The sequence below is a fragment of the Capricornis sumatraensis genome, chromosome 13 (assembly GCF_032405125.1).
Source record: "Capricornis sumatraensis isolate serow.1 chromosome 13, serow.2, whole genome shotgun sequence".
Taxonomy (NCBI): domain Eukaryota; kingdom Metazoa; phylum Chordata; class Mammalia; order Artiodactyla; family Bovidae; genus Capricornis; species Capricornis sumatraensis.
This window is the reverse complement of record NC_091081.1, coordinates 90978152-90992198: the sequence shown is the minus strand read 5'-3', so window position 1 is coordinate 90992198 and position 14047 is coordinate 90978152. Positions and strand designations below refer to the sequence as shown.

General features: G+C 54.2%; 1 protein-coding gene across 2 annotated transcripts in view; it reads right to left on the bottom strand.

The window, feature by feature from the left end:
• Window positions 1-775: 775 nt before the first annotated feature.
• FAM120B (family with sequence similarity 120 member B) overlaps window positions 776-14047 on the bottom strand; it is a 64831-nt gene continuing 51559 nt past the window's right edge. The window contains exons 7-11 of one of the 2 annotated variants that reach the window (XM_068985177.1): window positions 13080-13286; window positions 11741-11849; window positions 9177-9269; window positions 2761-2812; window positions 776-2594 (exon numbers count right to left, since the gene is read on the bottom strand). In XM_068985177.1, the coding sequence (XP_068841278.1) occupies window positions 2772-2812; window positions 9177-9269; window positions 11741-11849; window positions 13080-13286 (450 nt within the window). In that variant the 3' untranslated portion in view covers window positions 776-2594; window positions 2761-2771. The remainder of the gene's footprint in view (window positions 2595-2760; window positions 2813-9176; window positions 9270-11740; window positions 11850-13079; window positions 13287-14047) is intronic. The other variant, XM_068985178.1, reaches the window with a different exon arrangement.

Sequence of the window (14047 nt, the reverse complement as noted above, 5' to 3'; positions counted from 1 at the left end):
CCACACCTGCAGCCCACACTGGTCAACAAGGGTCCAATTCTTCTCCATGACAACGCCCAGCTGCATACTGCACAAGCACCACTTCAGAGCTGGAGGGACCGGGTTATGGAGCTCTGCTCACCCGCCACGGTCACAGCAGGCGGGTGCCAGCCAGCGACCACTTCCTCACGCATCTCAACCCGGTTTCGCAGGGGAAACACTTCCACAGCCAGGAGGCAGCAGAAAATGCTTTCCAAGAGTTCGTCAGATCCCAAAGCATGGATTTCTATGCTACAGAAATAAGCTTATTTCTCACTGGGAGAAGTGTATTGATTGTGATGGCTCTTATTTTGATTAATAAAGATGTGTCTGAGCCTAATTACAATGATTTAAAATTCACAGTCCAAAACCGCAGTTACTTTTTCCATCAACGTAATATTAGCAAACTAAATTCAATAGTACATTAAAAAGACTGTATACCTTGAGCACCTGCAACTTATCCCAGGGATGCAAGGATGGTTCAACATTCCCAAATCAATCAATGTGATATACCACAATAACAAAATGAAAATGAAAAATTATATGATTATCTCAATAGATGCAGAAAAGGCATCTGACAAAATTTAACATCCTTTTTCTTCACAAAGATCCCAATATATTGGATGGTAAAATGTCTTCCAAATAATTTTTAAAAAGTGAAATTACATTTCATTATGAATAATAATACTTTTATTTTCATTTTAAAACTGATATATGGAAACTTCATCAGAAGACTTAACTGCAGAGATAATATAACACCACCAAAATTACAAAAAAAAATCACTGCACTGGTTTTCCAAATGTAGTAAAGATTTTATCAACTCAACAGCTTCACTTAAGCATTAAATGAACATAAAATATTTTACTGACAAGTTAGAATTCACTTGTGAAAGGGGAGATGACGTTCACGGAGGTCTACTCTTCTAGTCTAAGGAGCGAGAGATTTATTTCAAAGTTATACAAATAAGCAACAAAGAAATGAAATTTCTAGAAGCAGTAGTGGTATCAAATTAGCAAAAACAAAATGAATAGAATGTTAAAATTTTAGACAGGAAACCTACATATAAAAAAATTCTATTTCTAAAACTGGGAAATAAGGCTATAGGTCCTACATGACTACATAAAAAGTGACTAGACATGCAGATGTCCTAAAGAAGGACCTGCAGGAAGTGAATAGGAGACTATATTTCTTTTTGGTGAAAGTGAAAGTGAAGTCACTCAGTCGTGTCCAACTCTTAGCGACCCCATGGACTGTAGCCTACCAGGCTCCTCCATCCATGGGATTCTCCAGGCAGGAATACTGGAGTGGGTTGCCATTTCCTTCTCCAGGAGATCTTCCCAACCCAGGGATTGAACCCTGGTCTCCCACATTGTAGGCAGACACTTAACCGTCTGAGCCACACATATTACCAAATGAGATTCTACAACAAAGGAGCCTGCACACACAGCTGTCAGTCAGGCTAAAGTATCAAGTGCTAAGGTACAAAGTGCACTATGGTTTGTTTAGGGTTTATTTTGTTTTAATGACATCAGCTGAAGGACATGTCTTGTGAGCGCAGGCAAGCACGACTCAGAGGCTCTCCTGGGTGCGGGTGCAGCCTGGAAGGTGGGCTGGCAGTCACACCAGCTCCAGGCCAAAGGGAGACAGCTGCTAACCGAATCCCCAATCTAGATTATTTTCAATTATCAAAATACCCAGGGGCTGAGGTCAGGACAATCTGGGACTTAAAATTTCAATTCTTAGATTATGTGAAAATTCTTTCATGAATAGAATGTCTCTGAAATTGGATTCATTTAGAATATTTTTTAACAAGAGCCCTTCAGGGCTCACAGATAAAGAGCGACAGATGTCCCACTTGTTAGCGGCATCATAAACTAGGCTTCTTGACACTCAACTACTGCGTCTCTCTACATGGTTTGCAGGCTTCCTGTCTGATGCCTAATGTTTGCTGAATCCAGGTGTCTTCACAGGCACAGGCTCTGGGCTGGAGCAAATTCTAAATGAAAGGGTGAAACAACTGAAACAGACCCATGCGTCACAGGCAATGTCAAGACCATGCAGTCACCTCTCCCACCAAAAAGGTGAGAAGGAAGCTGGTACATCTTTCTCTGTGAAGGTACAGTTGGAAACTTTACTTCTGGTTACAATTTATGATTAGTGAATAATTTCTGGAAAATTGTACAGCTTATTAGACATCATGTCTTAAAAGATAAGATCATCTGGGAAATATCCTCACAACTTTAATCCTCTAGTATTAAAGTTAAAAAAAGTGGGATGTCATAAGATTTCAATTCATTAAAAGAATCAACAGATGCAGACCGGCATGAAGACGTTAACCATGGCTGTTTGGCGACGTGGAGTCAGGACGACATCTACAAGTAAGCCCACAAAGGCGTTTTAAAGGTGAATGAGGAAGAAGGCTGAAATAGATGCTTCTCCTCTTGTGACTCTGGGTCTGGAAGCCCCGGTGAGCCTCTCCTTAGATGACTTCACTCTGAAGGAGGGTCCAGAGGATCCAGAGGCTTCACTCTGGTTTGACAGCCAGATTCTGCAGCTTCTTCTGTGCACACTTTTTCTAGAGAAAGCAAACTTACCTTGAAACCAAGTTGGGAGGTTTTAACATCTGAATTCTTTTAAAAGTTTGGTACTTGATATGAAAGATTTATGGTATAAAGACAGATATTTTACTTCAATCTTTGACAGAACTGATTTATTCTGAAGATGTTGAGTGGTGGACTTACCCAGAAGATGACTAATATCTTCTCCACTGGTCAGGCTCATACTGTCTACTTCCTGTACCAAACAGATAACAAAACAAAAAATAAGAATTAAATTTTTCTAAAAATCAAACAGAAAAAAATGACACATTTCTAAGTATGTACAAAAACATCTGAGTTGTATTTGGGCCAGAACTTTATTGTCTTTTTAGCTGTGGCCACCTGTCATTAAAATTTTGTTCCATAATTATTCATTAAAGTAGGAAGCAATTAATTAAGAGGCAGTCCTGTTGATGGAAGGAAGCACTGTCAGAACTGTTCCCCTCAACTCCAGGGCCACCGTCTGCACGGCATCTACGCAGCCACTGCTGCCAGGGATGTTTGCAAACGGCCCTCCCATGCAGATGGCACCTGGGATGTTCTGCCAAGAGCAGAAAAGCACCAGGGTGGCTCCCTCCGCAGCAGAGCTCAAGGCTTCCCCAGCCCTGCCCTCGGGGCTGCTGCCCACTCTCTGGCATCGCTAGGGTCAGAAAAGAATCATTCTGCAAGTAAAACAGGTGACGGCTTTCACATTTAAAATGTAGCACTTTTCCAGCAAAAGTGATGGGCAGCCTTGTCACCTGCACCCCTCAGGAGGGTGACAAGAGAGGGTCACAGCAGTGGCCAGAATGAGGTTTCCAGGCAGCATCCTTGTTATCACAGATGATCAGAGGCAGCTTTACAACAGCCCAGGCCTCCTAGGAATCACCACTGAGAAGTGAAAACCTGAAGAAATCACAGGCAAATTTGTAGCTACCAACTGTGGAATTTAACACATCATTTCTCACCAACAGCATGAAGAGGTTAAACGTTCTCACTTTAGCTGCAGGCTAGCATTTTAAAAGTTCCGAAAGCTTTGATGTCCACCCCTTGGTGAACAGAGGTTCACACCTCTGCAGGTCCCAGGTCCCCACCCTTGTCTCATTGGCTCCCAGCCCAGAAAGGCTCCCAGCCCTCAGTTCTCACCTCTCTGCCCAGCCCAAATGGAGCAGCTCAGCTCTCATCAGGTCAGGGGCCCTAGGGGCAGCCATGGGAAACCTGCTTGTTAACTCTGTCCTGAAAACAGTGACAACTTTCTGCTTGGACTGCTTGAGTATCTCCAAAAAATACTATAAAAAGGGCTCAAAAGTAGATAAAACACAGCAAAAAATGTGCTGGCTAAGTGAAGACGACTCATTCAACCACATTAAGGAGGTGAAAAAATGGATTACCTCACCTGAAAACACATGTTCCTGTTCTAATAAAAGACCTAATGCACACATGCGTGTGTGTATAAAACACATTGTGTGTGGAAACATACGTGCACTGCAAACATTTTTTGAGCACCTTCCGTATCGGGCAACGTGCAAGGACACAGTCTGCTTGCTTGTATGTGTCCAGTCAGACCTTCCAGTTTCTCCCCCACCCCAACCCCTAAACTGCCAAGTCTGATACCAAAGCAGCACTCACCACCTCACTCTGCCCCCAACCTGAGGCCCCCAGAGAAGTGTTTCAGCCCAAACCCTCTGGCACTACCACCCCTGGACTTTGGTGGGGCTCCTGCAGCACCCACAGAGCAGGGGTTTCCTCAGAGGCCACCTGGCAACCGTCTGCCCTGAGCCTGCAGGGAAAGCACCCCAGGGTGGCGGGCCAGCGCGGGAACCACCGGCACCTGACCTCCGGCTTCGCTCGCAGAGCTGATGGTCCCTCAGGTCCACAAGTCGACCTGGGCCTGAGACTTACAGGAGGTTCGGCAGTGGGACCCACAGGGCCCAGAGCGCAGGTCACCAGCAGAGTGGAAGGACCGGGGAGACAGCACATCCCCCCCAGGGCCTCTGCTCTGCCAATGTGCTCGATGGCCACGGGTGGGCTGGACGACTCACCAGACACACAGGCCTTGCTGGCATGCGTCCTCAAACCCTCTTGTCAGCCCAAAGTGGTGGCAGCCCTGGCCTTGTGCTCTGGCAGGTGACACCTCTTTCCCTGGCCTCCCAGACCTACCCCTTCCCAGAACCTCAGACCCTGCCAGACCGACGGGGGAGATCGGCAGGCACCAGCTTCCCGTCTGTCCGCTGGTCCAGGCCCAGAGGGACACCAGGCCCTCAGCGCGACCTGCCCACTCTCTGACCTGCATCACTGACAGCACTCAGCCTGACCTCAGCCTCCACGGGGCCGTCCATACACGCAGGGCACGGTACACGGGCAGCTTCCTGGGGCTGCCCCCAAGACCCCTGCCGTTTAGTTACGAGGGCGCCGAGAGAAGACCCCTGCCGTCTAGTCGTGAGGGCTCCTAGCGAAGACCCCTGCCGTCTAGTTATGAGGGCGCCAAGAGAAGACCCCTGCCATCTAGTCGCGAGGGCTCCTAGCGAAGACCGCTGCCGTCTAGTTATGAGGGCGCCAAGAGAAGACCCCTGCTGTCTAGTCGCGAGGGCTCCTAGCGAAGACCCCTGCCGTCTAGTCATGAGGGCGCCGAGAGAAGACCCCTGCCGTCTAGTCGCGAGGGCTCCTAGCGAAGACCCCTGCCGTCTAGTCATGAGGGCTCTCAGGAGAAGATTCCTGCCCAGGGCGCCAGGGCTGACGTGAGGGTGTGCTCTTCCACCCTAAGGAAGTCTGTTTTCCAATCTGCATGAGGAGGGATTCCTAGACACCACTGTCTGCCAACACAGTCTGGAGAGACTGTTCACTGTAGAGCCAAGGAAAGCAGTTCCTCCTTTGATGTTAACATGCCCTGACAGCTCTGGGAAGTAAAGAGGAAGCCAATATTCCCACCTCCCCTGGCCAGTGACCAGAGGAACGCTGATCAGGCCAAGGGCAAGGGCCTGGGGAGGGCTTGGTGTTTAAGCGATGGCTTCTGGTCGCGTGCTTAGTGATGGCTGAAACCACACAGGCCAAGCCTGCCGTCAGTGTGCTTTGTTTCCTTGCTTTACTTTGTGATTAAAAAACAGCTGTAACTGAGGTATAATTGACTTTTCTTTTTAACAGAAAAAACTCTAACAGGACAGGTCAATGTAAAAATATTAAGAGAAACTCTAGAGTCAATCAATGCAGGAGAAGAGCAAGATCAAGAAGAGACCACTGTGACACGTGGAGGCCCGGGATATCAGTCTCTTCCCTCCAGGTCAGAGGTCAGGGAGAGCCCTGGGGGCACTGCCTTTGCAGGATTCCAGGCAGCATCTACTTGGCTGGACCCGAGTGAAGTAAGAAAAGAAAGGCTGTAGCCTGTACTGTTCTGCAGACTTCAAATTCAAGGCCCACCAGGTCCAAGTTCCCCAGTGCGGGCAGCACAAGGCCTGCTCCTGATGATGTGTCCCCAGGACACGGCCTGCCCCCTGCACTCACCCCGCAGGCTGTCCCGACACAAAACAGCAGCAGCAAAGACCTTGGGGCTCGGAGCAGAAGGACCCCAGGGCACCAGGCTGACGCCCCTGAGGAGGCGCAGGGAAGCCCGTCAGTGGGCTGCTGGGGTCGGCCACGCGCGCCCACAGGCACTGCTGGTCCCGGGAGTTGTGCCCCCCCGCGGTCACGCCCTTGCCCACCTGTGCCCAGCTCGGCCTGCAGCCTCCCCACGGGGCTCTCCCGAAGCCCGAGCCAAGGAGTGAGGAAGGCGGCTGTTCTCACCCACTCGACGGGAGCTCGACCGGGAGACCGCCAGGCAGGCGCTCTGGGCGGCCTCCCCTCCGCGTGCGAAGCGGGGGCGCGGGCTCTGGAGGAGGGCCGAGCCGGCCGCGTGGGGTCGGGCAGCGGAAGACGACCGCGGCCCCTCCTCGCTCCGCGGGGCCTGGTTCCGGGGGTCGGCATCTCACTGGTACAGGGATGGGGCTCGGAGCCGCCACTGCTCCTCAGCCCCCCGCACACCCCGAGGCCCCCGGGCCAGCACAGAGGCCAGGTCCAGTGAGGACCGCGTCGCCTCCGCGCGCAGCGCCGCGGGCTCTAGGCCTGACCGACCGCCGCCTCTCCGGCTTCTGCCCGGGGACCACTGCGGCAGCAGCTGCTGCGGCTCCCGCCCCAGGCCGTGGCCCCGCACCAGCCCCTCTCCTCCGAGTTCCTCTCCACCTCAGAGGCTCTCTCCACCTCAGAGCCCCTCTCCTCAGAGCCCCTCTCCTCCTCAGAGCCCCTCTCCTCCTCAGAGCCCCTCTCCTCCTCAGAGCCCCTCTCCTCAGAGCCCCTCTCCTCCTCAGAGCCCCTCTCCTCCTCAGAGCCCCTCTCCTCCTCAGAGCCCCTCTCCTCAGAGCCCCTCTCCTCCTCAGAGCCCCTCTCCTCCTCAGAGCCCCTCTCCTCCTCAGAGCCCCTCTCCTCCAAGTTCCTCTCCTCCTCAGAGCCCCTCTCCTCCGAGTTCCTCTCCTCCTCAGAGCCCCTCTCCTCAGAGCCCCTCTCCTCCTCAGAGCCCCGCTCCTCAGAGCCCCTCTCCTCCTCAGAGCCCCTCTCCTCCTCAGAGCCCCTCTCCTCCTCAGAGCCCCTCTCCTCAGAGCTCCTCTCCTCACAGCCCCTGTCCTCAAAGACTCTCTCCTCACAGCCTGTCTCCTCAGTTTGTAAGGTGGCGGAGGCCGGGGTGAGCCCCTTTCTCCTTCTGGGCTTACATGTCTCCAGGTCCCTCTTTCTCTCAGAAACCCCTTCCCCGGACTTCCCTGCTGGTCCAGTGGTTAAGAATCTGCCTGCCAATCCAGGGACGTGGGTTCGACCCCTAGTCTGGGAAGACCCCACAAGCCACAAGGCAGCTGAGCCCGCGAGCCGCAACTAGAGAAAGCCCTCGCTCGGCGACGGTGACCTAACAAAGCCAAGAGTAGATCAATCAAATTCAAAACCCAACCATCTTGCCCTGGCTTCTCTCAGGAGGGCCGTCAGTCTTAAAGTTGCCAGCTGAGATTCCCCACGCTCCACTGCCCAGCTAGGGGCCGTGTCCTTACACACCGTGCGGGTGTGAGGACAGACAGGGACCCTCCTCCGCCCCCACCCCCGTGTCAGAGGGACTTGCCCTCAACTGTGAGTCCACAGCACTGGGGTCCCCTCTGATTCACTGGGGTCCCCTCTGATTCCAGGGTGGACACAGACCTGCCTACATGTGGGGGCCCTGTCTGTGGTTTCGTCGTCAACCTCAGCCCCTTCTCAACTGGAAATCCTCTCAGACACACTCGGAACCATGGAAAAGCTGGTATTTCCCTACTCTTCGTGACACTGCGCTACGTAACTATTCAGACAGCTTGGCTGGCACCGGGGGAGGGAATCCGTGCTTACTCCGGACCGCGGCTCCTCAGGGGTGGACGCCACCGACTGACTGCTCAGCCAGCCCGTCTGGAGGCCTCGGGGGGCACTGGGAGGCATGATTGGAGAGCAGAGGCTGAAGGGGAAGCAGGGTGAAAGGAACAGCTGCAGCAACTGTGACTCACTGTGGGGGCTTCTCTCCCCTCCAGAGGTGGGGTCTCATGGAACCCTACTGTGGACCCCAAATATCCGCTAAGTGTACAGATCCTTCAAGAACCAGCAGGAGGAACACAGCCCTCACAGGCCACCCGCGGGACCAGGGTCACCCCAGGAGTCTTGGGTCACGCCGCCGTGATGACTGGCAGCAGTCACGCACAGCAACGAGAGGCCGGAGCATGGCATGCACCTCAAAGGTTGCAAAAGTAACAGGAAAATTACAGGCGTTTGCATTTGCAAAGGTAAAAGTAGAAATCTTAGGGAATTCAAAAGTCTATACAGTTTGGCTCTCAAAACTGCACAGAATCTGGATTTAAATACTGATATGAGGTTTTCAGTGTTTTTAAAGTGTAGATTACTGTATATGAAGTTCATCCTCATGTTTTAAACCAGGCGTCTGCAGCACACATGCAGGAAAAGACTCACCCTGCTTCCCAGGTCACATTCTGAGGCTCCTCGGTTCCTCACAGGACATAAGGAGATGCCGATACTGGCAGAATGCTACTTTCTGTGTGACCTCGTTAGAAGGATGTGCGTGTATACAGGGGCTTCCCGGGCAGCACTAGTGTTGGAGAGCCCACCTGCCAATGCAGGAGGCCCAGGTTCCATCCCTGGGTCGGGAAGATCCCCAGGAGGAGGACACGGCAGCTCATTCCAGTATTCCTGCTGGAGAGCCCCAGGGACAGACAGAGCCTGGCGGGCTACAGTCCATGGGGTCACAAAGAGTCAGAAATGGCTGCAGTGACTCAGTACGCACGCACGCACATGCGTATGTAACCTTCACAGGAGTTTCTTTTGAGTAAATTACGAAACTGGGTCTTGGGCAGCTGAACAAATTAACAGAAGATGAATCAGGCGGCAGGCTGGTGCCCAGCATGGTGACTGCCTCTGCACTTGAGCAGGCGGGGCTCCCAGGCCTGTGTATTTTCCTGCTCACTCACTTGCAAACATACAGCCTACTCCCAAGCAGCCACGAGGCAGGCCCAGAACGCCCGTGGGCCTCTTACCTGGCCCCTGGTCCCTCCAGTGCTGTCCGTGGCCAGACCGGCTGTACCCGGAGCTTGTCCCGTGGGAGCTGGATCCCTGTCGGCCCCACCGCCCTGTGGGGACACGCGATGGCATGTCAGCAGCTACACGCGCCTGACCCCAAGTGGCAGTTGTTCTTAGGAGTGAGCAAGGTGGCCCTGGGCTGGTAGCTTTCAAACTCCTGGCGTCCCTTCCATCAGCGGGAAAGCCCATGAAAAACGCAGGCTCTGGGGCCGGCCTGGGTTGGGGCTGCTTTAAACTTATGCCCAGGAGAGTCTGTGTTGGTGATGAGCAGGGCGTTCTGTTAGGTTCCTCCAAGCAGGGCCTCCTCGGTCAGCTGCTCTGTGCAGTGGACTAGACACTGCTGTGCCCGGAGCTAGAAGCCCAGGCCCGCAACACTGGCCACCACCCAGTGGGCTCTGGGACACAGCAGGCCTGAGCAGGCGGCCCTCTCCCAGCTCTTCATGAACTCCATCAGCACGTAAGCCATTCACCCTCACTTCCTCTCCTAAAGCCCTAAGCCCTGCTGCCCTCTGCTTGTCTCTACTGGGACGCAGCACTAGCGACTCTGAGTACAAATTCAAACGTGATTTTAGACAGTGTCTCGGCACTTCCTGCTGCTCTATGAAGGAAGGAGGCCGAGCCTGCCCAGTGCTGGCCCCGAGGTGAACCAGCGCTCGGCGGACACAGGCAGGAGGATCCTCACTGGCCCAGCACTGTGACCGCTGCCCTCCACATGCACTCTGACCTGGGCGCTGCCTGGAAGGTACCAGGACAAGTGTCCCTGGCACAGCCCTGTCCAGGAGGAGGAGGCAGCGTTTGGTACAGGTAACCGAGGATGCTGGGCTGGGTTCAAGGGGCTGAGTTCTGCCACCAAGAACCTGCATGGTGTTGGTGGGTCACTGGGGCACAGAGGACTGAACCAAAGAACCTCAGGCTGTTAACAGTTTCCTCCACAACCTGGGATAACACGAAAGGCCCACCCCAGGCTACCATCTGTACAGACACTTCGTCAGAGAGCAGTCACAGTTTCCTGTCCCTACTAGGAGCCACTGGACGGCAGCTTTAAGCACACACCTGACATCTGTGAGACCACAGGCCTTAAACAAAACCTGTCCCACACGTGGGCCTCCTGGGCCTGAGCACCCGACTCTGACGTGCAGAAAGAGGTTCAGGAGTTCGCCTCCCAGCAACCACCGTGGCTGAAGCAGGCTGCACCCTGCTGTCTGCATGTCTGTAGCCAGCCCGCCCCTGCTCTACAGACAACCGCACCACTGATGGGAATCCTGGGCCAGAGCTCACGGGACACATGGTCTGAGTGATGCTGCCAAGAGATGCAGGGAACAGGTGATGCAGAGAGAATGCTGCCTATTTACTTTGCAAGGAATCAACTTCTGCTTTGCTCCAGGTGGCAGGAGAAAGGTCACAGACAGCAAGAGGGTGAGGCCAGGGGGGTCTGTCCCACAGGAGCCAGGAGGGGCTGAAGCCACCGCACGCGGTGCTGATGGGCAGGAGCAGGACAGCACCCCAGGCCTCACTGACCTCAGGGCACAACGTCTCTGGGAGCAAAACGTGCAAGGCTGGGGTGAGAACCAGGACAGTCTGCGGGTAGGAAGTTGGGGTAATTCTCTTATTCCGTCACCGCAGCACCAGGACAGCTACAGTGGCAGTTACAGACCCCACCCAAACGAGGACATGGGAACATGATTAAACTGAACTCATTAGCACGACAAGTTACTGAGCAAGATGCCCAGCTCCGCTGGTGAAGAGGCACCCAGTGAAGGAGACAGGCTTTTCTATCTATCACATTACTGAGAAAAGCAAACGCGAGTGATGTCAGGATGCACCCAGCGGAAACCCTTAGTCCTGCTGGTGAAGGTGTGAAGCGACCATGCGCTTTTAGGAAACAAGCTGGCAACGTTAATCTAAAATCCGATGATGTCTGGATCTGTAACTCTGTGAACAATGGAACTCTACCCTCAGGAAACACACACACAAAACCATCATGTGTAAAAAGAAACCCAGAAGCTTGAGGCAGGGTAGCTATCAGGCAAACGCCACGCATGCAGAGGTGGGGATTCTGTGGAGGGGAGCCTGAGCACCGTGACTGTGCTGGAAGGCGAGTGCCCAGGAGGAGAGGCCACACACCGAGCACACTCACAGTGAGACAGACACTGTCAACAGCAAACATCTGTTACCTTCAGGGACAGATTTAAAGGCTGTTTTGCTTTCAATGTAATTAAAACAACCCTTTTTAGTTATGTTCTTTATATTCTGAGTTCTTCTCATATCATGAGAAAAAATAAACCCAAACCTTTGTCAAATAAAGACCCATCAACCCAGTGGTGTGCACTCTAGGGCCTCCTGGAGAGCAGGCGAAGCCCCAGGGCAGGGGCCTCAGCCCTCTGCACACGCGGCCTCTGCAGACTCTCTCCTGCGGGGCCAGAACCTAACCACTCAGCAGCACACGAGCACCTCAGTTCCGCTTCTTCCCACTACGCCAGCCTCCCTGAGCTGCACACAGGGCCAAGGGGCCAGGACCCACCTGCGTGGTGTGGACGCCAGTGCCGCCTGCTGACGATTGGTCTGTTCTCCTTCCCACAGGCCTTGCACACGACCGACTTCAGGGTGTGGAATCTGGTGATGTGGGACCTCTGCAAACAGATGGGTCAGCAGAGCACCATCAGACACAGCAGGTGCTCGGGAGACACGGTGATGGGGAGGGCAGCGCCTGCCCGCCACGCTGCAGCCGGCAGGAGTCCCAGACGCTGGTCCTCGCCCGCGCCCTGCTGGCGGCAGCGCACACCTGTGTCTGCAGGGAGACAAGGGTCTGCAGGAGGGCCTCAGGCCCGCGAGGGCGTCTACACCCTACCACTGACAGCACCGAGGACATCCCTCTGGCGACGTCATCACTTCAGTCCCCGCCAGATCCAAGACCGCATGCAGACAGGGCGATGCCGCGATAGCACAGGGACGGGTGACCTTCCCAGCCGCCTCTGGGCGGCTGTGTGCTCGCCCGTCTGTCGGCACCGTCCGTGGAGCAGAAAGTGCAGCCCCTGACCATCTGCGCTGGCTCCAGACATGAGGCAGGTCTGCGGGGGTGGTGTGCGGGCAGTGGTGTGAGCCCGGCCTACTGTCACCTCTCACTGATTCGGTTCTAAAGCCACGGCCATGAGGCATTTTTGCCAGCACTCTGCTTTTGCTGACTGTGCCTAACTTTGGCTGCTTCTAAATTCTGAACACTTACACTCCTGTGACGCCCTGAATTGTCTCTGCGTGAAACAGCGATGCCAACACATCAACATTTTCTGCCTGATGCCTAAGGCGTGGAATGCCACCCCGTCACTGACCGGTCAGCTCTGGCCCATCACAGGGTCCTGCGGGTGCTGACACTTGTTTCAAACGAGCCGGGCTGTAGCTTGACTTGGGAATCTTCCAGGAGCCATTCAGCACAGGGTGGTGGTGAGCAGCCCCACTAAACTGCTGGCCTTAAAGGAACACATCGCCACCACGCCGACTGAACCGCCCTGACGCCTGCGCAGAGAGGTCTGCAGGGAGTGCACGCTCTTCACTCAAACGGGGAAAAGGGGAAAAGGTGCTCGGAAATATGAAATGTGCACGACGGTGGGATGCCGCTCGCTGCCTCCACACAATCTCGGGGAAGCTCGTGACGTGATCCTCAGGCCAGGGGCACGGCCTGAGCCGGGCGGCCGCTAGCAACCCTGCCGATTTCTGGGGTCACCCCTGAAGGAGTGACCGTGAGGACAGACAGTGCTGCTGACCCCTGTGACCTCCAGCCAAGGACCCTGAGGTTTCACGATGCATTTGAATGACTGACTTCAAACCTACTACCTTCTCTAATGTGAAGAGGACTGTGGACTCACGTTCTGCTCCACGAGCACCTCTGCAGTGTACCCTTTCTCGGACTGCAGGTACTTCTGATGAAACAGCTTCCCGTCGAACAGGTGCCAGGGCATGAAGTCAGCCATCTCCCAGGGGGAGCCGCAGGCACCATTGACCAGCACCAGGGTGGTGAGACCGCGCACCAGGAGGGTGGCCAGCTGCACAGCTCTGGGGTCGATGTGGTCGAGCTGCAGAGGCAAAACGCAGGGAGAAGGTGAGGAGGCAGCCCTCGCACGGGGAGCCAGAGCTCCCCCAACACGGCCGGTGGCTCAGGCACCACACCGACAAGGCCAGGACCAGCTCTCCACAGACGGCCTTGGGGCAGCAAAGCTCTGTCCTGCCAGGAAGGTGATGGGATCACAGCGTTGGGCCCACCAGGAAAATTTCTTTAAAAGCAAAGGCAGGAGCTTCCCTGGTGGTACAGTCTGCCTGCCAATGCAGGGAACATGGGTTCGATTCCTGGTCAGGGAGAGTCCACATGCTGCAGAACAACTGAGCCCACACCCTGCAGCCCGAGGTCCACAGTAGGAGAGCCCTCTACTGTAAGAGCCCACACATGCAACGAAGAGCAGCCCCTCACCGCGAAGGGAGGAAGCCTGCGCACAGCAGTGAAGACCCAGCACTGCCGAAAAGAAAACGAACTCCGCAAGGGAAGAAAAGAGAAAAAAAGGAAAGGCAGAGAGGCCAAGACAGCGTCATTCTGCACACTGATGAGTCACTGAGTTCTAACCATGAGCATTACTATAAAATTTCACATAAATGTCTGTCATTCAAGAACAAAATGGCTTATTATTGCATAGGGTTGATGGGCTGGTCCAGTTTACTTGCTCAGTGGTGTCCAACTTTGCAGCCCCATGGACTGCAGCACGCCAGGCCTCCCTGTCCATCACCAACTCCCGGAGTTTACTCAAACTCATGTCCATTGAGTCAGTGAGAACATCCAACCATC